The sequence below is a fragment of the Beta vulgaris genome, chromosome 2, assembly GCF_026745355.1.
Source record: "Beta vulgaris subsp. vulgaris cultivar EL10 chromosome 2, EL10.2, whole genome shotgun sequence".
Lineage (NCBI taxonomy): Eukaryota > Viridiplantae > Streptophyta > Magnoliopsida > Caryophyllales > Amaranthaceae > Beta > Beta vulgaris.
The window spans coordinates 36,427,739-36,452,347 of NC_079203.1; the positions used below are offsets into that span (position 1 = coordinate 36,427,739).

Sequence of the window (24,609 nt, forward strand, 5' to 3'; positions counted from 1 at the left end):
ATATGCATCTGGTTTGGAGTTTGGACGATGAAAGAGATCAAACAATATGCTTCTGAATGCCATGACCTAACTAGCTAAATCTTGTGTGTTAAATATGTCCAACTGTTTAAATTAGAGTTGCTCTGTATTCCCTCATTGTAAAAAAAAAAAAAGCTAAACCATTATTTTGAAGCAACGCAAGGCTATTTGTTCTGCCAAACAAATTGGCTCTATCATGGTGCTAGTGCAAGGCCATCTGCTCTGCCAACTTGCCAAGCATATTGGCTCTACAAAAAGCGTGGGCCATAGTTATAAACATTCAATCACCGCAACAAAATAGAGTTGTCTGCAGTCTGCACTACCATTTCATTTGTGAAGTTGTTGTGATGCCCACGCAAGAAATGAGAAGGAAAACGTGGTGATTTTTGTGGGCTCAAGTCTGCAAATTTTACCATTTTTTTTATTTTCTATTTGTGTCTTGGGAGGGAGTTAGTTACATAAACTTAGATGACATTTTTGGCCGATTCTCATTTAGCTCTACCATTAAAGATGCTAATGCTTAAAATTATGTATTAACAAATATGTCAAAGTTTTAAGTACAATTAAAAAAAAAAGTGTAGTTCAAAATTTAAAAAACTATGTACTATCATGTCTTGTAGTATAGGGACTATCTTTTTCGTCAATAAACACTATGCATCCGGCGAACCTTTTCTTAGTTGGACTAGTTATTAGGTCTGAACCATACCTTGAATAAATAATATTTTTAATGTTTAAAAAGTAGTATCTAATATTACATAGTTAATTGGTTAAAATTTAATTGTATTAACTTAATATCATGTGATCAAATCTAATATGGAAGCACCTCACGGGTAGACTTGTTAGAAGTTAGAACGCTCTCTAATAATACTATATTTGTTGAGAAACTAGTTATTAGGCCCGGGCTATGCCCCGGGTAAGAAAAAATTTCATTTATTAATATAATACTTTATGATAATAATACTAAATTCAACTTAGCCTAGTGGTTAAAACTTTAGTATATTTACTTGAGGTCTTGGATCAAATCCTATACTATGCAATTTCTTAATTTTTTTATTGTACATGGATTACATCACTAAAACTCCCTAGGGAGAGCGCCACGTGGCACATTTTCTTGTTTTCGCACGCCTTTTAATATATTTTTATAGATGGTAAATGCACTGTTCACATGTGAAGTCCACATTTCCTGCATGCATTTAATGCATGTCAGGTAAATTTTCTTCCGCCGCGCGCTGTTGTTAAATTTTACAATTGTGCACAGTAGAAAAATTGCTTATAAATACCATCGATGAAGAAATCAGTTTTACATCAATCAATACAATACTCTCTGATATATTTCATAACTTCTCTCTCTATTTCTCACAACACGTTATCAGCACGAGTGTTCTACCGGAAATTTTTTAAGGTATTTTAAAATTTTACATCCATTTGTTTTAAGTTTAAATTTTTTTTTCCAAGCCCAACCTTTTACTACCGAACATGGACCAACAAAGTAACGGATTAACATTGTTTACACAATGTCTCTGTCTCGAGTGTTTATTTTTGGATAGAGCAAAACAATGTGCCATTCACTACCAACCCAGGGAGGGGAACTGTAATACAACCCCGGCCCAGTACCTTAACAACGGTACCCATACCAGAGAAAACCCACAAACTCGTGTTCCCAACACCAATAATAACCCTCCTATACAACCAGCTGAAAATCAACCTCCGCCCAGTAATAAAAGAGATAGAGATGAACAGGAAGAAACTAGTAGTAAACGTCACCATACTACTAACGCAGAAAACAAATAATTTTAACGCCACCTTCATGGAGGGCAAGGACATTTTATTTACGTTATTTTATTTTCTGCTCTTAAACGCCTATATGGACAGGTTAATTTTTTTATTCCCCTATATGGACGGCCTAGTGAAGTGATAGCATTATTATTCTTATATGTGCAATAATGTCGTATGTATGCAGGGAACAAGCATTCAAACATTATTATATATTATTGTCTCTAATCTTCTATTTTTTTTGCATTTATAGTTACATATATTATATTACCAATTTACTAGCATGCTCTAATATATATTTGTCAATATTAGAATTTTATTGCGTTGTATATTTTTAACTGTATATGAACTGCACAGTTAGGGATAACCCTCTATAAAAGCGGATTACCATCCCCATTTTCACCACTATCCCTTATCTTCTTCCGATTTTTTTTCTCTAAACCCACAAATTTTTTTTCTCTTCTTCCTCAACCTTCCGGCCACCATGTTTAAGCCGACGACAACCGTCCTCCACCCTCATCTTCCTCTTTTGAAGAGGATTTTAGGAAAAAAAACTCTACTTATTTCTTATAGCCGGTTTCTTTTTCCTCCTCATGGCATTAATGATATATCTCTAATACATAAATAGGAGACAAAAAAAAATTTCTCCCCGGAAGAATGGCGAAAAATGCACATGAATATCAATTTTTTTGTCTTTAAGTGCATTTTAGGAAGTTTTTTTTTATTCACTTGTTGTATTTTGTTTCTATTTTTGGTTTTTTTTTTTTGCTTCATTATTATTGTACGCTATTTTAGTTTTTTTTGTTTGTATTATTTATCTATAATAATAATGATATAAATCAGGGGGAGATAATATATATATATGTGATTTATCATCATTACTAATTTCAAATATTTACCTATTTGTAGTCAAAAGAATGGGAGATCTAGTGAAAAGACATACTAGATCTATCTGGGAAAAAATTTTTAGAAAGGACGGTGGACGCCCAAATGAATTTAAAGGCCCAAGGACTGGAACATACAATTAAAGATGTGACAACCCAACAAGGGGATGCAACTACAACAGCCGCATCAGTTAAAATTGCGACTGTACAAGAAAAGGCAAAAGCCTTAGTCCTCCTAAGACATCATTTACATGAAAGTTTAAAAAGTGAATATCTACTTGTGGATGATCCAAAAGAACTATGGGATAGCCTAAATGAAAGATATGGGCATCACAAAAATGTGCTTCTCCCAAAGGCACATTATGACTGGACCAATCTGAGGTTCCAGGATTTTAAAACGGTCAGTGATTACAATTCAACATTGTTTAGAATTGTATCATTGTTAAGATATTGTGATCATCCCATCACAGAAGAGCAAATGATAAACAAAACGCTCTCCACTTTCCACGCCTCTAATATCATATTGGCAGAACAATACAGGTTCAGAGCTTTCAAAAAGTACTCTGAGCTAATCTCAGTACTACTTGTGGCTGAACAAAATAATGATCTTTTGCTGAAAAATCATAATCTTAGACCTACGGGGTCTTCAGCCACTCATGAGATAAATGAATAGAAAGCTCTAATCCACCAGAAGCAAATGCTATACATAGTGGTGGACGCGGTAATTACAACGGTCGTGGGAGAGGACGTGGTAATTACCGTGGCCGGGGGCGTGGACGTGGAAGAGGCCGATTTTCCCCAAGAAATAATAATTTTAAACATTCTGATAAAAATTGGGGACAATCATCTGGAAATCAGAGGCAGACGTCCTATAAAGGAAATGATACTTGCCATAGATGTGGCATGACTGGGCACTGGGGCCGCACATGTCGTACTGCCAAACATTTGGTAGATCTATATCAAGCTTCAATAAAAAACAAAGGAAAAAATGCTGAAGCAAACTTTGTTAATGAAGCCACTACATCCATGCCCAGCCTTGATGTTTCAGTTTTTTTATGGATGATGCTGAAGAAAATAAGTTTGTTTAGATCACAATCGATTAATGTGCTTAGTTTATTTAACTGCTTCAATATCACTTTCATGTATTTGTTCCTTATTATTAATAAAAATACGTATTTTTCTTATACTAATCATCGTATTTATTATTTATGAAGATATGAATTCATCAGAAGTTGGAACAAAGAACAATGTCTCCTGGACAGTGGGACAACACACACCATATTGAAAAATAAAGAGTATTTTTCAAAACTTACAATATTCCAAGCAAATGTTAGTACAATTTCTGGGACAGCCAAGCTAATTGAAGGCTCTGGAAAAGCTTGCATTATATTTCCAAATGGGAATGACGCATTATATTCGAGTAAATCTCGAAGGAACCTCATAAGTTTCAAAGATGTACGTCAGAATGGTTACCATTTGGAAACAATGACAGTGAACAAAGAGGAATTCATATGCCTAACGGCAGAGAATACGGCAAGAAATACATCTATGAAAAATTGCCAGCAATTTCCTCGGGACTATATCGCATAGATATACGTCCGATTGAAATTAATATGATATCTAACCAGAAGTTAGATAAAGAAAATCATTTACTCTATGGCATGACCGATTAGGCCATCCCGGCACAGGAATGATGCATAGAATCATTGAAAACTCAAATGGACACTCTATAAAGAATGTCAAAATTCCTCGGTCAAATGAATTAACATGCTCTGCATGCTCACTTGGCAAATTGATAATCAGACCATCTATAAATAAGATTGCCACTGAATCTCCAATGTTTTTAGAAAGAATTCAAGGAGATATTTGTGGGCCTATTCATCCTGCATGTGGACCATTTCGTTATTTCATGGTATTAATTGATGCCTCTACTCGATGGTCACATGTGAGCCTTCTGTCAAGCAGAAATGTTGCATTTGCAAAACTTTTGGCTCAAATAATTCGATTAAGAACTCAATTCCCAGATCATACAATAAAGAAAATAAGATTAGACAATGCTGGGGAATTTACATCCCAAACATTTAATGACTATTGCATGTCTATTGGGATTATTGTTGAGCACCCTGTACCTCATGTTACTACACAAAATGGTCTTGCTGAATCATTAATCAAAAGACTACAATTAATTGCAAGACCATTAATAATGAGGTCAAAATTGCCATCTACTACTTGGGGTCATGCTATATTACATGCGGCAACATTGATAAGATTAAGGCCGACAGCCTATCACAAATTCTCACCATTACAATTAGTATCTGGTCGAGAACCGAATATCTCACATTTGAGAATTTTTGGGTGCGCTGTACATGTACCTATTGCTCAATCCCAACGTACTAAAATGGGTCCACAAAGAAGGATGGGAATATATGTTGGATTTGAATCTCCATCAATTATCAAATATTTAGAGCCAACAACTGGTGATCTATTTACGGCTCGATTTGCCGACTGTCATTTTAATGAGTCGGTATTCCCATCCTTAGGGGAGAGAAAGTGGACCCACAAAATATAAAATCGGAAATTACATGGAACGCATCGCAAATGTCGTTTCTGGACCCGAGAACAAATTCATGTGAAATCAAGAAATTGTTCATCTGCAAAGTATTGCAAACCAATTGCCAGATGCATTCACAGATTCTAAGAAAGTGACAAAGTCACATGTACCTGCTGCGAATGCTCCGGAACGGATTGAAATTCCTAATGACAATAAGGCAATTGAAAATGAGTCAATAGCACGTCGAAAACGTGGCAGACCACCCGGTTCTAAAGATTTAAAACCGAGAAAAATGAAAAGGCAAGGGGAGACAACGAACGAAATTAATATAAATCTCCAACAGAGCATGATGAAAAACAAAAATGAAGAGAAACGTGTTCCAGAAGAAAAGGAACATGAAAGCTAGACAACAATGAAACTTCAATTAATTATGTTTCTACAAAGAGACAATGGAATCGAAAAGATGTTGTCTTGAATGAAATTTTTGCTTACTCGATAGCGGTTGAAATGACATACGATGAAAATGATGTAGAGCCAAATACAGTTGATGAATGTCCCGCAGAAAAGATTGGCCAAAATGGAAAGAGGCAATTCAAGCAGAATTGAGATCACTTGAAAAACGTGAAGTATTCGGTCAAATAACCCAAATACCAAAAGGTGTAAAACCAGTTGGGTACAAAGGGTATTCGTGAGAAAACGAAATGAGAAAAATGAGGTTACTAGATATAAGGCAAGATTAGTAGCCCAAGGCTTCTCGAAATGCCAGGGATTGATTATGATGAGACATATTCTCCAGTAGTCGATGCAACTACACTAAGATTTCTGGTAAGTTTATCAGTTTCGAAAGGATTGCAAATGAGATTGATGGATGTAGTGACCGCATATTTGTATGGCTCACTTGACACAGATATTTATATGAAAGTTCCTGAAGGACTAAAACTACCAGAAAATCATATGCCCAAAGAGATGTTTTCAATAAAATTGAAAAATCACTCTATGGGTTAAAACAATCTGGAAGAATGTGGTATAATCGTCTTAGTGAATACCTATTGAAAGAAGGATTCAAAAATAATCAAATCAGTCCCTGTGTTTTCATTAAGCGATCTAAATCAGGATTCGCATCATTGCTGTATATGTCGATGATTTGAACATTATCGGAACTCCTAGAGAACTTGAAGCGACTGCAAAATACTTGATGAAAGAATTTGAGATGAAAGATCTCGGGAAGACAAAATTTTGCCTTGGCCTGCAAATGGAACATCTAAGAAATGGGATTTTTGTCCATCAATCAAACTATACAGAAAAAATCCTGAAACGTTTTTTCATGGACAAAGCCCACCCAATAAGTTCTCCAATGGTAGTGCGTTCCCTGAATGAGAAAGATGATCCATTCAGACCAGAGAAGAAAACAGAAGATTCTTGGTCCTGAAGTACCATATCTAAGTGCAATTGGTGCTTTAATGTACTTGGCTAACAATACTCGACCTGACATAGCTTTTTCAGTAAACTTGTTAGCTAGATACAGCAATGCACCAACAAGAGACATTGGAATGGAGTAGACACTTATTACGTTATCTTCGAGGAACACAAGATCTCGGATTATTCTATCAGTCAAGACCAATGCGTCACTCATTGGATATGCAGATGCTGGCTACCTATCAGACCACAAAAGGCTAAGTCTCAATCCGGATATTATTCACTTATGGAGGTATGCAATATCTTGAAATCACAAGCAGACTTTGACGGCCACATCATCAAATCATGCAGAATTAATTGCTCTTTATGAAGCTGGAAGGGAATGTGTATGGCTAAGGTCAATGATCAAGAATATCCAAGAAGAATGGGATGGAAACAATAACAACAATCCAACTATCATCTACGAAGACAATACTGCATGCATCACCCAAGTAAGCGAAGGGTACATCAAAGGAGACAGAACTAAACATTTATCACCAAAGCTCTTCTTCACTCATGACCTCCAAAAGGAAGGGACGATCAACATATCAATCACAAATCCAATCATGTGAGAATCTTGCAGTTTATTCACCAAATCCCTTCCGGCGAAAAATTTGAAGAATTAGTCCGAAAAATTGGAATGTGTCATCTTCGTGATGTATGCTAAATTCAGGGGGAGTATTATATGCGCTGCACTCTTTTTCCCTTCGATCAGGTTTTTATCCCACCGGATTTTTCCTGATAAGGTTTTTAATGAGGCAGTTGATTTTTCCTAACAAAGTTATGGATTTTTCCCACCCTAGTTATCCCACCCTATTTATGGATTTTTCCCACATGAATTATCCTAACAAAGGTTCTTAATGAGACAAACGTCTATTATGAATTATTAGTGGACAAAAAGGGGGAGTGTTGAGAAATACTGGAATGGTAAATTCTACTGTTCACATGTGAAGTCCACATTTCCTGCATGCATTTAATGCATGTCAGGTAAATTTTCTTCCGTCGCGCGCTGTCGTTGAATTTTACAATTGTGCACAGTAGAAAAATTTTACTTATAAATACCATCGATGTAAGAAATCAGTTTTACATCTATACAAATACAATACATTCTATGATATATTTATATAGCTTTTCTCTCTCCATATTTCTCACAACAATATTTGTATTATTTGTATAGAATATAAGAATAACAAGTAGGGACTTGTTGAGCGTGAATAAGTAATTCCTAGTAAAGAACATTTGAGTCACACCGGGACAAGGGTAAACAATCAAGCATCAGCAATGAAGACTATTGGAATTCCATGGCCTGAACTCAACGATGGTCTCACTTACAACGACGTCGTTTCCCCCTCTCATTCAGGTCTCACTCTGATTCAATTCTACTCCTCCAATCACACTAGCTCAGCTCCATTGCAAGGGTAATTCCTTACTACAATTTCTTCAAACTTTTTCACAACCTAAACAACAAATTTTAACATTACATTTTTTTCAGTAAAAAAATGGTCTTTAATTTTCATGATTTTAATTTTAATTTCTGATTGTTTCATCTTTTTTTTTTTTCCTCATCCAATCAGTTGGGTGCAGCGCATTCATAATGGACAGATTACCATTGATGGTAGCACTGTTACCGATCCAGTCACTATACTTAGGTTAGTATAAAAGTTTGAACTTTTTTTGGAGCACAAAAATTGGATTAAGAATTTTTGTTGATTGTAAAACGCAAAACTGAAAGTGGGTATAGAGAGAAATAGTTGAGAAAGTAATGGGATGGAGAGAGAAAAAGGATTGATAGGTTTGAAGAGAGAAGGAAAAAAACAGAAATGTTGTCGATTTTATGATTTTGGAACATCCTAAGATGAAATGACAAGTTTGTCATGGGATGAAAATGATATTTCTTCTGTTGAAAAATTATGATTCTTATATTCTTGGTACAATTATATTGAATGGGTGTTGTTTGTGTAGAGCTGATTCAAAGTTGGTGTATCATCGGCTTCCATGGAGAGAACCCGATACGCCTTTCTTGCTTGAAGTGCTATTCGAAGATGATGACATGGTAGCACAATCTAATTGTGATTGTTGTGATGCTACATTTTTCAAGTCGTGTTTGGTATTTTCGTGTATTGTTTCTATTGCTTTGTAGTTGTTAGTTGGAATTGTCCATGTTGGATAGCTTATTAGGATTATACTGAAACTTATGAGTTGGATGTGAAAATTCTTTCAAATGGTGCCAGGAATGTGAGGGTTGTTTCTTAAGGTTAGATGAATAGCTCTTTCGAGTTTTGAAGTTGTAACGGAGTTGGAACTGGGGAAATTTATTGCTACATCAGTCAAGAAGGAAGGGCATGCAACGGGGGCAGATTGTCTGGGTAACTTTAGATCAAATGGATAAATTTGTTCAACTTAGATCAAAATCTGGATAATTTTGTGTATTTTAGATCCAATTTTCGATAATTTTGTGTAATTCAGAATTTTAGATCAAATATTTGATAATATTTTGTAATTAGATGGCTTCTCAATTGCATGAGAGTTGATGATGATAAGACCTTGCAGATATTATAGCCATTTTCTTTAAAAGTTGTATGCATCAATAATTTGAGATTTATAGCTGATTTTAATAGATTTACTGGATTTTAGCTTACTTTTTGCTTTGTATGCTGACAGATTGCTCTAAATAAGCCATCTGGTTTGCAAGTCCTACCTGGAGGACTCTTCCAGCAGCGAACTGTTCTGACACAACTAAAGTGGCATACACAGAAGAATGGCAATTCGACACTGAGTCAAGTGCTTAATCCTGTTCCTGTTCACCGTCTAGGAAGGGGCACATCAGGTTAGCCTCTACTTCTATGGAAAACTTCACTAGCAGGTGTCAATGATCAATATTACAACTGTGACTATTCCTTCTCCATGATATTAATGCACAAAATTGCTGTACACTTGTACTTATCAGTATAAATTTGACAGTGGGTAATGCGTGAACCCAATCCTGGAAATAGTTATATGAAATTGCAACTGTGATAAACAAAAAAGATCTAGTTACTAATAACTGAAAAAATGTTGGTGCTACTTTTTCTATTTAGTGAAGCCAAGTTGCTGGGAAGTGATATAGGTTGAAAGATATTCTATACTTCCTCCCTTTTTTTAATTGCAACATTTCCCGTATTTTGGAAGTTTCATATTAATTGCAACGTTTCCATATTGGGTAATATCTTCTATCTATCTCTCTCCTATCACATGGGTCCCACTTTTTTTTTTTATCTATCTCTATCTCTCTCCTATTCACATGACTTTCTTAAAAGAAGTGCCAAGTGCCAACGAGGTAATGTTGCAATAATTATAGAACTGAGGATGTACAAAATGTGTCGACAAGTTTTGAGTTGTTAAGTTAACTATCCTACCAGAACTATATGCCCAATGAAGGAACTTAAGTTTTTCATCGATGAGTGAAGAGTGGACCACTATCACCTCCTCCACCCCCAAAACGAGATGAATCTCCCCCTATGCAATTTTTATTTCTTGAAAGTTTGTTAAACCTAGCCTTTCATTCTATTCACAATTAGAGAGAATAATCTAAATTATTTTCAATATATAAGAAAAAATATAGTAATGTGGGGTCTTGTTTGATTCGTCTCAATGAGTACTTTATTAATTTCAATCATTATAACTTTTACTAATATGTAATGAAAGATGTTTAAGGTTAAAGAAGTGCATTTGCAATCGGGCACAGTTAAAGTAGGAAGAAAAAAAAAAAATACAGAGGGAGTACAATGATTCTTTCTTGGTTGGTGAAGGTTACTTTATGGAATTGATTGACACTTCTCTAGCATATGGTAATTAGTTCAATGGCATCCAGGTGTTTTGCTTTGTGCAAAGACGAAGATTGCAAAGACTTGCCTTGCAGCATATTTTGCTGATGGGACATCATTGGTGAGAGGAAAAAGGCTAGTAAACGTGACTGCTTTAGTTCACATTTGCAATTTCTTTAAGCTTGTGTTTACTTATTATTCCCTGCATCTCAGTCATATTTGCCACTTTGAGATTGGTGACTTAATCTTTAGACATCTTGAATGAGATGGAGGGAGTGAAGAGGAGGGAAAAACAAGGTCACTGGGTGAACTCCTGCAGAGTACAGCATCTATACTGTTGGTTCTTCTTCTCTTGAGATTGACGATACCTTCATTTCATTTTTGCTTTGCTCTTAACCAACATTACTAGGACATCATTTTCCATTAGTGGATTTGATGGATGCTGGTCACTGAATTACTGACTATCAACAAATATGTGAAGCCTTTAAAATCTACTTCCTACTTTTTTTTAATAAGTGACACGTTTTCCTTTTAGGGAATTGTCACATTAAGTGACACATAGCTCAAAGTAGTAAAAAGCACTTCTCATTTGTTACATCTTTGCCATCATTTAATTGTTTCACCTACTTACTTTATCCAATACTTGATTGGTTAAACAAGTGGTCCCAACTTTCTCTCTCTAGGAGCCTTGGTATTCTCCCACTTTCTCTCTGTGACACATCTGGAAGTATAGATCAACGGCTAATCTGATTAATTGCACAACTGGATGCAATTTTGCGAATAGAACCCTGTATTACCCAGAATCAGTTTCCAGTGCTGAATGCAATTTGTCTCCAAGTATCAGACTTGAGCACTCGACTATTTTCTACTAAGAAGCGCATATTTTCTATTACAATGACATCATAGTGTTTTATCCTTCTTGTCAATAAACAGATTTTAATTATCAACAGTTGCCACAAGCGTCTTGGTGTTTGCTTCCGTGTAAGGCATGCTTAGGGGCTCTTGAGGCATTTTTTTCAAGGCTAAGGACTCTATGTCTCTATCTTATGAATGAAATTATATGGGAATTCTTTGTTTACTTTTTCTTGTTTTTGGGATAAGTAATAAAGACATATAATCAAGAGACAACAAAGGAGGTCTGGAGGGTCACTTTATGTAGAAAAGGAGGGCTAAAGCTACAATCTCAAACCCTCAAGCTTTCGTTTACCAATGCATCCATAATATCAAGAAAAACCAAGTGATGCTGCCAACACTTAACTCCACTTCTGTGATAGCGTTTGAAACGGACCTTCATTTCATGATGTGAGCAAGCTCTACCATAGATAATCTGCTTATTTTCTTTCTAAGTGCACTTCCAAATTTTCATCAGAACTCTCCACACTTTAGAAATCCAACCTTTTCTAATCATTCTTTTTCAAACAACAAAGAGAACTCTGGTAGAAATGAGTTTGCACTCAATTCATCCCAGAGAAAGCTAAGTGCCAAAGGGAAAGAAGACAGAAGAGTAAGATTGCGAACAGTTGAACACTCTGTAATGGCTTACAAAGAACAAATCCTTCTTTTAAGATCATCCTATGTTGGACTCTTTCCTTGGAGTGCTGCCTGCACAGTGAATCATGCTTTAGGAGGAGCCTTTCTTCTACAATTAATTACCAGGGAAATGCAGAGAGAAATTCCTCTCTGACAAAGTTATGAAATATGTTGAGTTGACAGAAACAGATAAGGAACTGCTGAGAATTCACTTAGCTTAGAGACCAAAACAAAGAGATTATGGACAGAAAATGAGATATTAAGGGAGGAAGAATAAGGATTAAGAAAACAAGAAGCAAGATATGACTGAACTAATGCTAATCAAGGTGATTAATCACCAATTACAGCCTTACCAATCTTTCGAGAGGAATGGCACTTACCTATAATCGAACAAACTATCTTCTTCTACAAGCTACTAACAACTTAATTATAATGCTATTACTAAAGTCTACTCTAACAAACTAACTATCTTCTTCTACAAGCTACTAACAACTTAATTATACTGCTAATCACTAAGTGCTCCTACCCCTCATATTGAGTCATAGCAGAAACCTCTCTAATTAAGCCCTGAAAATATCTTGAGCAAATCAGGAAATTGAACCTTTGAGGGTTGCTTCTGCACCTAATGTCATATGAAAAGAAAACCCTTGAAAACCCCTGTTTATACCAAGGACTTGAATACATTGAGCCTCTTAGATCTATGCCTTCTCCATGAAAGGAAGATACCTTCGAAAAATCTCCCAATATTTAGATTCCAAAGAGATGCACTTAAACGTAGCTTTCAGTGGAAGAATGAATATAAGATGGAAGAAATCCACATAATGTCCAGTGCGATCAGCTAAAATTTGAAAATGCAGTACCTTTCCAACTGGCGGTAGCCAGTAGCACATTTCTCTCTAGGATACATCTTAATAACCCAAGTAATTCCATCGGATATGCAAAAAAGAAGTGTCACAGCGAAGAGTAGATGAATGATGGTGAGCTCTTGAGGGTGATTGTTCTTGACTTCTTATACTCGTGTTTCCAGAAACCTCCGCGCTATTTGTCGCCCGTATTTATACGGTATTTTTTCTTCTTTCTCCCTCCTCTACTTCTTCCTCCATAACCACCACCTCTGAGCCACCACTGCCGCCACTATCACCACCATAGCCTTCTCCCCACTGCCACCACCCCAGACCCTCCAGCTGCTGCCGCCCACCCCCATGCCCAGCCCCACCCTCCCAGCCCCCCCCCCCCCAACCCCAGCCCCTTCCCCCCACACCCAGCCCCACTTCCCCTCGCAGCCCCCCCCCCCAACCCCAGCCCCTTCCCCCCCACACCCAGCCCCACTGCCCCTTGCACCCCCCAACCCCAGCCCCTTCCCCCCACACCCAGCCCCACTGCCCCTCGCAGCCCCAGCCTCTCTACCCTGCAACCCCCCTCGAGTTTCCCCTGGCAGCCCACACCCCCTACATGCTTCTCCACCCCCCCCCCCCCCAAAAAAACCCCTTCTTCATCTGCTTTCTCCCTCCCTTTTCCTCTGCTCTGAAATTTAGCAGAATTATTTTTCGTTTCCACGACGGTGGAACCGGAAAAAATGGTCGGTAAACAGAAAATTGGTTCGGTTCATGCTAAAAAAAATCTGAATTTTTTTATATTTATGAGGTTAAAAAAGTTGAAAAATACAAAATACGTATAAAAATTCGTGCGGAATTTAGTAAATACGGCCGGTAAATAGCAAGACCCTTCCAGAAAACATATCTCAATAGTCATAGTCACCATTTTAGTCAAACTTTATCTCAGAATATAAATTTGAAGAGAGAGAGAGGATTTTTTAACATAACCCTCAGGAGCTTGGTAAAAGATTTACTGGCTGCTCATTTGCTAACATTCTTAGTGTCTAGCAGTGAAAACTGAGATTTAAAAATACAAAGTACACCACTACCTCCATCGTCTTGTTAGGAATTTCCATTTTTTCAAGAATAGTCATCAAAAGTGATGCATTAGCTTATGCCTTTTCACCTTTAAAAAAAAAAGCTTATGCCTTTTCAAAGACTAGCTTTCACAACGAACCACATGCACGTCATCTAGGATCAACACCCTTTTTTTATTACGCTAAAGAAAACATATCCACTTCAAAAGTGATGTTTTTATGAAGGGCAATCCCATAGTTAAAAAGAAGCCTTTTTAGTCTTTACTTTTTTTATATTAATAATCTTAAAAGGCTAACTATGCTATTAACTCTCTTCCTGTAGTCATTTCGTTACTTTGTGCTTTTACTAAGTACCCTCTTTAACTTTTGTGAGTATGTTACTTTTTGATGTTGTGGAAAATTTTCAATACAATATTTGCAAGATTTTGGTCCAAATATGAAGTGTCTAAATGACATTACCCACGTATCTGACATGGATACTCAAGGTGAAATGAGGAATTGGTTAACATAGTTACGGAACCGCAAATAAGTCATAAGACTGAAGTTTTTCGGCAGTGAATGCTTAGATTGCGTGTTTTAGTCAAGGTACAGATCATTTTTTGTGTCAGCACTCAACAATCAGGAGATGTCAATGAAGTGATTAGAATTTGTAATCAACCTGAATCAATATCTTGATAGTTAGCACATGTTTCAAAGAGCTCGAAGGAAATTTGTCAAGGCTTCCTTAAGCAGTCTAGTTATATTGAGGCTCTGTTTTGCTTCTGTAGAGGTTGATCTTGATAGTTAGCACATGTTGCAAAGAGTTTGAAGGAAATATTTCTTTGATATGAAACTTGACGTCTTAACAATTAAGTTTTGATGGTTATTTTACATTAGATAAGCTGTACCTAGCGGGCTTGGCCTTGATTAATCTTCAGGAGAGGCTTGTTAGTTTCCTCTGGTCTGGAAATAGCTTTTTACAATCATATATCTGGGATTGTCTGAATAGACGTAGATTGCAGGTCTTGTATGACTGATGAGGATTCATCGGCTAGCAGAGGAGTTCTTTTGATCAGTTAGTGTAATTTCTATGCTGTGGAAGATGGAAATCGTGGCTGATTCTCACAGAGCGACTTTTGCTCGCATTTTACAGCTGTACAGTGAGAGACAGTGATTGGAGATGTGCGGCAGTTTGAAGATTTTGTGGTTTATTGTTTAAGTATAGTCAGATATTCGTAAATATTTGAGGGATATGTATTCCCTCGGAAATGAACAGAAATAGGAATCTCTGGAAGTAGATGAATGCCAAGATTCTGTCAGATTCCTTATGCTATTTTTGAATGGTGAATTCTATGTTCTTATCTTCGAATCGGACCATTCTTTATAAATTCATTTTGGTAGTTACAAATTTACAATATTTTTAGAGTTCATATTATGATATCATTCTGATGTATTGCAGAGACGTGAATTCAAAGATGGAGGTGGAACGAAGGATTACCAAAATATATCGGGCACTAGTCAGAGGGATTATAGACTCAAATGAGGTATTCCAAAGAAAGATTTTATTGGTCTGTGTCTGCATATTAATGCTTTTGTAATGTGTTCTATCCGCCAGGGATCAACTTAAAGTTTTGAGTTTACCTTGCTGCCAACCGTCAACCTTGGGTTGGTTGGTATAAGGTATGGGTACGGGATTTTCCAAACCCACACTCGGTGTTTGGTTTAGTGAATTTACAAAGACTGGAACCTGGTGGCCTGCCCTCACAAAGTCACAACTATAGATTTCTCAAACTTGGGGGTGGGGGTTTGTTCCTGATTTCTCTGCAAACACCGACCTCTGAATGAACTAAATAAAAGGAAAAGGAAATTTCTTGCACAAAAAAATGCCCAAGCTCTGCTACTGCCCACATCTTTTCCACTGTAAGCACTGCCACAAGCCCACAACCACCAGGAGCACAGACACCACCATATTGCCATTGCCTGTTGTTGGTGCTCCACCTCTGTGACCCCCGCTGCCGCTAAATCCCCCCACCACGTATAAATTCTTTGATCAATACCTTAGATGATTGTTTTTGACCGCCACAATATGCCATTTAGAATTATAGTGGGCAAAATTGACCACTAAAGGTACTTTTACTAATGTTTATTTGAAAATAGTGGCCTCTGATTGGGCAGGACGATAGAGAGAGAGGTTACGATTGGGGTATGTAACTGAAAGGAAGAGTCGGTGGGGAGAGGATGAGGAGGCGAGAGAGGCAGTAGGTGATGGGGAAGAGGAGATGAGAGTAGGTGTTGTATTAGGGTAGTGGAGGGCAAGTGTGTTGAGCAGAAATCACTGGCATAAGAGATGGAGGAAATGGGAGGAAGAGATTTGGGCAAAAAGAGGGAGATAAAGGGGAGGAGAGAAAAACTTGATTGGTTTAGGCGATCTTAATGGGGACCTGACTTCATATATACTAGTCTTTTATGCACGTGATGCCTGCGTCGATTATTTGAGTCTATTATTAATAAATTTCATCAAAATATAATTATAGAAGTGTGATTTATAATTATTGTTATACAAACTACTGTAATTTATAAAGTGTTTAGAAATTGAGATAAACATTTAGATGTAAAGTTTTATAGTCAAATTAAATTTGTAATTTTTTTTATTGAGTAACCATTTTTCTCATTATGTCAAGTTACTTTGTTAATGCTTATCTAGTTTATTATTGGAATTTTGACCTATCTTTAAATTAGGAAAGGATATGATTGTACAAAATTTGAATATCCAATTAAGTATATATTTAGCCAAGGACAAAAAAGACATTTCATTGACGGACACCATAGCTCCCCCTTACTTATATGGATAGCTTTCTAAGCGTGCGATGACAACTTTTTCATTGTGATGTTTGTAATGTCGAGTAGCTAGTTTTACATACACGCAATACATGCAGTCACAACTAATTATAATAGTTTAAGTTGACGGTTTTTTCAATCAAGGATATGTTTTATTCAACTTATTAGAAGTTATTTTCCGCAAAAATAAGTTCAGGTCAACTATTGATCTAACCTTATTATCCTCTACTCCCTCTGTATTGTTTTTTCTTTCCTACTTTGACTTTGCACGTTTGTCAATACACTTCTTCTGCATTAAATATCTTTCATTACATATTAGTAAAAATTATAATAATTGAATATTAATAAAGTACTCATTGAGACAAATCAAACAAGACTCCAAATGACTATATTTTTCATATATATTGAGAAAAATCTAAAAGATTCTCTCTAATTGTGAATAGTGTCAAGATTCTAAGTGAGAAAGATAAAAAAATACAGAGGGAGTATGTAATTGTGATCATTTCGTTACATGACTTATGACTATAATGGAGTATATTGCTGATTTTTTATTTTGACAATTTTTCCTTTTGATGAAAGATTTCGATATGCTTATATGAACTTGTTATCTTTGTTTTTTTAAAACTTTTTCGGTCTTTCCATTTTTTTAACCTAAAATTTTAAGTTATTCTAATTGTAGTTTTTAAAAATGGCAAATATTTTGATTGATTGATTACCTATTATTATTTTTAAAATTAAAACAAAATTGATGTAATTAAAAAAGTAAGGGTAATATAGACATTTGATAGAGGGAAATCATACCTCCTCCCTTCACTTATATAATAGAGATTGAACCCACTTGCCCTCTGTAGTCTTAAATATCAAACTGAACTGAACGGCCTGCTAAGCTTCTCTAGGGAGGTTTTATAAGATGCTGGCGACCATTAATGACATACATTTTTTCCCCCTTGACAGGTTCTAATCGACAAGCCAATTGGAGTTATGCGGTATCCTGGAGTTGCTAAGGGTCTATATGTTGCTCTGCCCTCAGGTTATTATCTGTATGTAGTTTTATTGTTTAATCTCATTTAGTACTTACTGATTGCAACTTGAAGCCTAAACTTTAAGTATATCCTAGTTTGGCTCACCTCAAGCATCAGCATACAAATATCCATGCTAAGGTTCCAATTAGATTAATTACCTAGCAATCAAGGCATAAAGCAACTCTGGACTGGAAAGGTGTAGACTATGACTTCTATGATATAGTCTCTCTTCCAGCATGCTATTGGTAAAATATCCTACTATTGATCATAATTCCTTTTGCTTCACACTTTTTGTCTCGGATGGCTTTAAATTAGTTTCCGAGTAGTGCATCAAGTGTGTAAAGACATAAGGGAACAACTAAGATCATCAATTTGAAACATACCAAAATGAATTAGGGAGAGAATCGTTGTAAAAATTGAGTTATTATATTATTTATTGCAAGGTAGTAGATAATTTATTTGCAATAGCGATTGTTTATTGTTTGCACCACTTAATTATCAAGTTTCCTTTACTACAAGAGATTCCAGACCAAACCTTGAACTCTTTTAACCTATCTAGTCTCTAGGCCTATGTCTTGTCCAAGTCCAATGACAACTATTATTATGGAATTTGCAATGTAGCTATTGGGATGTTCATCTTTAGGGAACATAACAATGTTACTGATGGAGATGCCAGAAAATATTGACTTGTGCTTTGTAGGTCTAAGTACATTGGAATGTGCTTGGAGCAGTTCTCATATTGTGAAATAATTTGACTCTTAATAGTAGATTTTGGCATTCTTTTGTTTCTAATAATAGAAGAACTTTTCGATGTACTATTTTGTTTTCTTTTTCCTTTTTTTTTCAGGTTATTCTCTTCAACTCAACATACTGTCTTTATTAATCTAGGTAAACCAGCACTGAGCAAAGTCGGGGTTCTTGAAAGAGATGTAGAGAGAGACCAGACGCTGGTACAGGTACTATGTTCATCACTTTTTTTTTTACCAACCTTCCTTTACATCCGAAGAATGAAATAGATCTGATATTGTTGGTTGTTTAAACTCCTTGTTCTACAATAGACCACTTCCGATACTTTAAATGTACTGTAGTAAGAAAGTTCTATGTACACTTGCCCCCACAAATATTGTAGAAGCCTCCATGTTGAATTTAAACATGTCAAAACTTGGATCCCTGGAAGTATGTTTGGAGATTTGACTTCTAAGATCATTGGAGTAATGACAAATTATTTTCTAATTCTTACTCAGAACTACATACCTCTAAAAGAACAATAAAGAAGATAGATCAGTATTTATGCCTGTGGCTAAAGGTTGAGGGGTAGCTCAATTGGGAGTCACCTCGTCTCCAATGGCTTAGATCATGGGATCAAACTTGTTGGAGGGTGAGGGCATTTGATAGAGGTTTAAGGCCCTGAGAGGAGACACCAATGATATTATCTTATTATTATTTTAAAAGGAATGTCTGTGGGCTATGCTAGGAATGTATATTTGCAGCTAGTGAGGTCACTAGATTATCTTTACAAAAAAGCTTGTGGAGAAAGAATGTATGCAGTATGATCCTTATTTCTGGTGCTAAATATGAACCAAAATATTATCTTTGGTTTTCACGTATAGATAATGGGAATTGGTTTTGCTTTGCAAGTCCACAAAGCATGGTAGGGTTCTTGACTATAGGTTCTATGTGCAAAAATGAGAACCATGTTGCACAAAGCTCATTTTGTGGTGGAGGGCTTTGTGGGTCTTAATCACGGTATGATGTATGCAGCCTTGTAACTTCAGTGATGGTATTCTCTGTTAAAGCCATTTTAAAGTGCGGGGTTTCACAAGGAAGGTATGATGTTCACAGTTTTATACCTTCAATCAGAGACAATTCTGTTTAACACATTCAAAGCAAACAGGCAAAGCCTACTAATTTACAACAACTAACTTGAGGACAATATGCAGAACTTTTAATATTCTACACTCATACCAAAAGCTTCAGACTGCAACCCAGAAACTCTTCAGCTTTTGTTGAAGATCACTATGTTGAATCTTTCAACCAAAATCCACTTTCTTTGTTCAACTTTTCTGTCAGGAACTTTCTATTTTTCTTACATGTGGCTTCCTTGAACAGGTTGAGATACAGTCAGGAAGACCTCACCAGATCCGAATTCATCTATCCCTGATAGGGTGTCCACTCTTGGGTAAGTCTGTTTACATTGTTTGATGTTCTTAAAATCATCAGTTAGTGAATAAAATTATTCTCTTCATTCTAGACAAGTTCTGATGTAAAGGATTTGACAACCAAGGAATTTTGAAGTGCATGTTGATCATTCGGTGACCCATGATATCAATGAATTTAAAGATTCAGTTCTTTTGATAAATCCCAGTAGAAGATTTTGCAGCCCAGGGACGGGGCTCACTGTTTACCTCCTCTCCCCCCCCCCCCCCCCCGCCCCTCCTTCTCGAGAGTCGGGGCTTTTTTTTTTCTTTGAGGGGAGGGGGTGTTGCTGGTAGGGTCCTGGCCAGGCACCTTACCTGTCAAAAGATATATTTTTTCCGACCTTACATGCCTTTTCCTGATCCAATATATCATGGGATATATCTAGATGTTTAGTGCTATGATGTATTGATGCATGTTGCAACTTATCAAAAGAAAGTGCCTTTTGTGTCAGCATATTGTGAGAAATGTAATTTGTACCTCTTCTGTTTTCATTAGTTCGCTTGTTCCTCCATATGATGTATATTCTTCCAGACGATTCTTTATGAATTTTCCATTTAGCTTTTTTTGTATTATCATTTCCTCTATTGCTCTTGGAGATGTTTTCCCACTAGTTTTTGATGGTCATAGCTGCTTCAATTTGGACCTTCCATGTCCCGAAGCCCGCTAGCATCTGTACTCATACCAAACTGGAATCATGGATGTTGGAGTGGAAGAACTTCTCAGAACCAAATTCTGTGTAGCAATTAGACTTGCCTCCAAAAGCAGCTGGAATGACCTTAATCTTTAATTGACACCGATTTCTAAAAATTTCTGCTTTTAACATTTCAGGTGATCCTCTTTATGTTGCTGGTGGTCAGCCAGAGTGTTTTGATCCAGAGCTCATACAGGAGGACTTCGCGGAAGATGGGTATTGAAACTCTAGATCTCTTCTTAAACTTTCTCAGTGTTCTTAAGACTTCCTCACCATTTAATCTGCTCCCCAAACTATGCAAACCAATGTATTGGTTTGGGGGGGGGGGGGATAACATAGCATGTCTTTTTGTGTTCAAATCTTGGTAATCAACTACTGTGAGATGGAGACTGCACGGCTGCCAAGTTAAAACTGATCAATAGAAGAGTTTGTCGTGGTATTAGCCTGTCCTTTAGGTATGGGTTTGAGAATTCAGTCTGAATCCGAACTAATCCAATGAATCCAATAGGAGGAATGCTTATATAAGATCCCAATAGGATCTGATTACTTCTGCACCTCTTGTGTCTTGATAGATTAAACTTACACTATAATATAATAAGTTTGTTTGCATCATTAAACTTCTAATGAACATAGTGTATACTTGTTTTTTCTAAAACTCTTATTGTGATCTAAGTGATAACATAGTTGAGTCAGATATAATGAGACTTGTAGTGGAATCATTTGCTTGTCATCTTTGTGGCAAATTTGTTGATGTTGCAACAATCAACTTTTCTTTCCTTTTTTCTGGCCGAACGCTTTTTCTCTACATGGTATTTCTCATTCATGCTGCTTCCAACTTTTGAGATGGCTTCCTATTACGCTCCTATCCAGGGAAGAAAAACTCGGCCGTTCCGTTCTAGAACGGGCGCTTTGTAACGGGTTTGAGAGTTGCCGTTCCGAGAAAACCCGTTCTAGAACGGTGGAAGGAAATTCACACCAAACTCGGCCGTTCTGCCGTTATGTAACGGATTTGCGGCGTTCTAGAACGGTTTTTTGGCCGCTTTGTGTTAAAACGCGAGGCAAAGAAGGAAAAAGGAGAACAAAAGCATAAATCGGACTAAAATTTCTTGAATTAAATCTTACCAGGCTTCTTCATGCTCTAATTCAACACAAAACCCTAAAGTAATTTCATTTAATTACTTCAAATTGCAGTCTAAAATGGAAACCCTTATTTTAAAGAAACCCTAATTTTTAAAGAAACCCTAATATGCGTATGGGAGGAAAATGATGGCCCTTGCTTCACCGGTCATGACAGAAAATGCCGGCGATATACCTTTAGATGCTTCTGGCATCGTAGCCGCCGGTGGATGCCGGCCGTTGTTGAAGTAGGTTACTTCTCTTTTATGGATCGAGGATTCTTCTTCTTTTCTCTCTCTTCTTTTTTCTTCTCTTTTTCATTTTATTTTGTGACTGCTAGTCACGTGAGAACTGAGATAAAATATCTCGCTTGTTCTCCACTTCTCTGTCTTCTTTTCTTCCTTTTATTTTTATTTTTTATTCCCTTTTTCTTTTTTGTCCCCTATTTTTATTCTCTTTTTCTTTTTATTCCCACACTTAGTCACACCTTTACTATTGCACCAAAAAAAAAAAAAAGAGTAATTTCCATCAAAAGTACCCCAAATGTTGTATTGATAACAAAACAAAGTTAAAATGCTGCCTATGTGAATTTTTTTACAAAATTCACGCCGCGACGACCGCGAAACGTTCTATTTGGCCGTTACGGGGCGTTCCCGTGAAAACGCGACCGTTACCGAGAACGCGACCGCGACCGCGTTTTTTTTCCCTGCTCCTATCTAGAAGACTAGAATATAAGTAGCTTTAGCTGAATTTTGCATCCAAAATAGAAGCCATTCTACTATAATTATGCAGAATGTCATGTGATAATATCAATATAACATTATTCTATAATATGAATACAAGATGAAAGGCCACTTTATAATACCTATACATCTCATGGTACTAGATATAACTGGACTCATGTTATACATTGGCTGAATAACTTTCGCAAAAACAGACTGAACATCCTATATTCTGGAAGGAAGAAGGATGTCTTTAGAGTCCCTGATGCTTCCTGTTTAATTTTGTTGCAGCTCTATAGGGATTCTGTGGCAGGTGTTTTTATTTTCTATATTTATTATTCTGGATACCTGACAAGTATTTATTCTGAATTAATTTAGCTATTTTCGGTCTATACTTCCTTGCAGGGGTTATCAACGGCCTGCAAAACCTGTTCCTGGAGACTGCGGGTATCATCTGCATGCACATGAAGTTACTCTGTCCCACCCTAGTACAAATGAGGTAATTATGCATTTATGCCACCAATCTGAACTGTGCAATATTTGGTGCTCATTCTCTATCTTCTTATCATGTGTAGCTAATATCTTGGTCGTTAGAGGATTTATGATGATCTTTCTTATGTAGTCTATCTCAGTTACAATAAGTACATGAAGAGATCGCTTCCAGGTAGTGTAACAGTTTTGGATTACTTGCTTTGTTCCCTCAACCGTCAACAGATTGACAACAGCAAGTAGCACAGTGTGCAATTGGAGAAAAAACATTTTACATTTGACTGCCAAAAAAATGCTTTCGTCCAAAATCCGGTACAATTTGTCTGTCCCCCCCAGTGATACAAGGAACGAAATTTGATACGAAACGCGGGACAGAAACGGAAACGGGAAACGCTACCTTGAGTGAATCGGGAACGTTTGGTGTTTAGTTTTTATATATATATATATATATATATATATATATATATATATATATATATATATATATATATTTAAAAATCTGAAAAAACAGAACTAAAAATGTATTTAAAATTAAAATATTAATTACCATTAATCCATTTCTCAAAATATGATTACATAAAAGAAAAAACAAGAAAAACCTCCATAGTTCATAACTTCATACTTCATAAGTTCATATTACCTAGTACATAAACGTCCAAAAGTTAACTAACAAAGTGACAAACACATGAAAGGTTTCAACTCTCAATTACATCATCAAAATATTTTTAGTTCTCAATCTGCATATCTTTGGGTACTTGAAGAAGAAAAAGGAAACGACATGACCACCGTACTGAGACGCGAACCGCAGTGATTTGGGTCGCGTTCGTTCTGCGATTCAGTACGAATGACTCAGGACGCGATTCGGCCGTATGTCCCGCGTTCCTGGTTTCACTGGTCCCCCCCCCCCCCCCCCGTAATTATGAAAAATTGAAAACCCTGTGCCGTGTAATGCAAGAGAAAGAATGATGGTTGTATATTCTATTTTCATGAAGCATCAGATCTACATCTCTTCTAATTGGCCAATGTTAAATTCATGTCTGGTATGTGTTTACAGTTCTAGATACCGTCATGTTTCGCACACATTAGCTGATGCTGGACTTGCTTGAGTTGACGTGTATAATTTATAAATTATAATGCATGATGGATAATTGTGGTTTCTTCCATTGTTTTAGGCGATTAAGATCATTGCACCGTTGCCTTCTATGCTCAAGACAGTGGAAGAAGCTAGATGAGGAAACTGTTACCTAACAATTGATTGAACGGGTGTAGTATACAGTCAAATTTTGTAGTAGATGCAAACATCTTGTATGCTTTTCTAATTCTCTAGTCAAGATACCAGTTATGCAATTACCACTGCGTTTGATTGATCAATGATGCATATTATTGGCATTCTACGTGGTCATTAACTCATTACCTTATTCTGACATTTTTTATAATAACTTGTTTGCATTATGAGTTATTTGACAAAATCTTAAATCTTTTACGAGATTGGTCTCTTGTGGCTGTATTTGACATTAAGCAAATAGTTGATTTGAGTGTATTAGTTGTTTTAATTACCTAATTGCATTAGTTTGTAAATAACTTGATGCATTTTGGCATAATTACTTACAATAATGAAGTTTAATAT

The 24,609-nt window shown here is 36.4% G+C and overlaps 1 protein-coding gene across 3 annotated transcripts; it reads left to right on the forward strand.

Annotated features, from left to right (window-relative positions):
* The first annotated feature begins 7,888 nt into the window (after window positions 1-7,888).
* Window positions 7,889-24,535, forward strand: LOC104886821 (RNA pseudouridine synthase 5). Of its 3 annotated transcripts, none has more exons than XM_019247863.3 (12): window positions 7,890-8,099; window positions 8,256-8,330; window positions 8,644-8,734; window positions 9,343-9,508; window positions 10,532-10,619; window positions 15,365-15,449; window positions 17,698-17,783; window positions 18,613-18,721; window positions 19,875-19,944; window positions 20,793-20,871; window positions 22,899-22,992; window positions 24,155-24,535. In XM_019247863.3, the coding sequence occupies exons 1-12, from the start codon at window positions 7,963-7,965 to the stop codon at window positions 24,212-24,214; spliced, it is 1,140 nt and encodes a 379-aa protein (XP_019103408.1). In that variant the 5' UTR covers window positions 7,890-7,962; the 3' UTR covers window positions 24,215-24,535. The 3 variants fall into 3 exon arrangements, with proteins under 3 accessions (XP_048494937.1, XP_019103408.1, XP_010669646.1); XM_010671344.4 differs by having other exon boundaries at window positions 7,892-8,099; window positions 17,698-17,773; window positions 18,654-18,721; XM_048638980.2 differs by lacking the exon at window positions 8,256-8,330 and having other exon boundaries at window positions 7,889-8,099.
* Window positions 24,536-24,609: the final 74 nt, after the last annotated feature.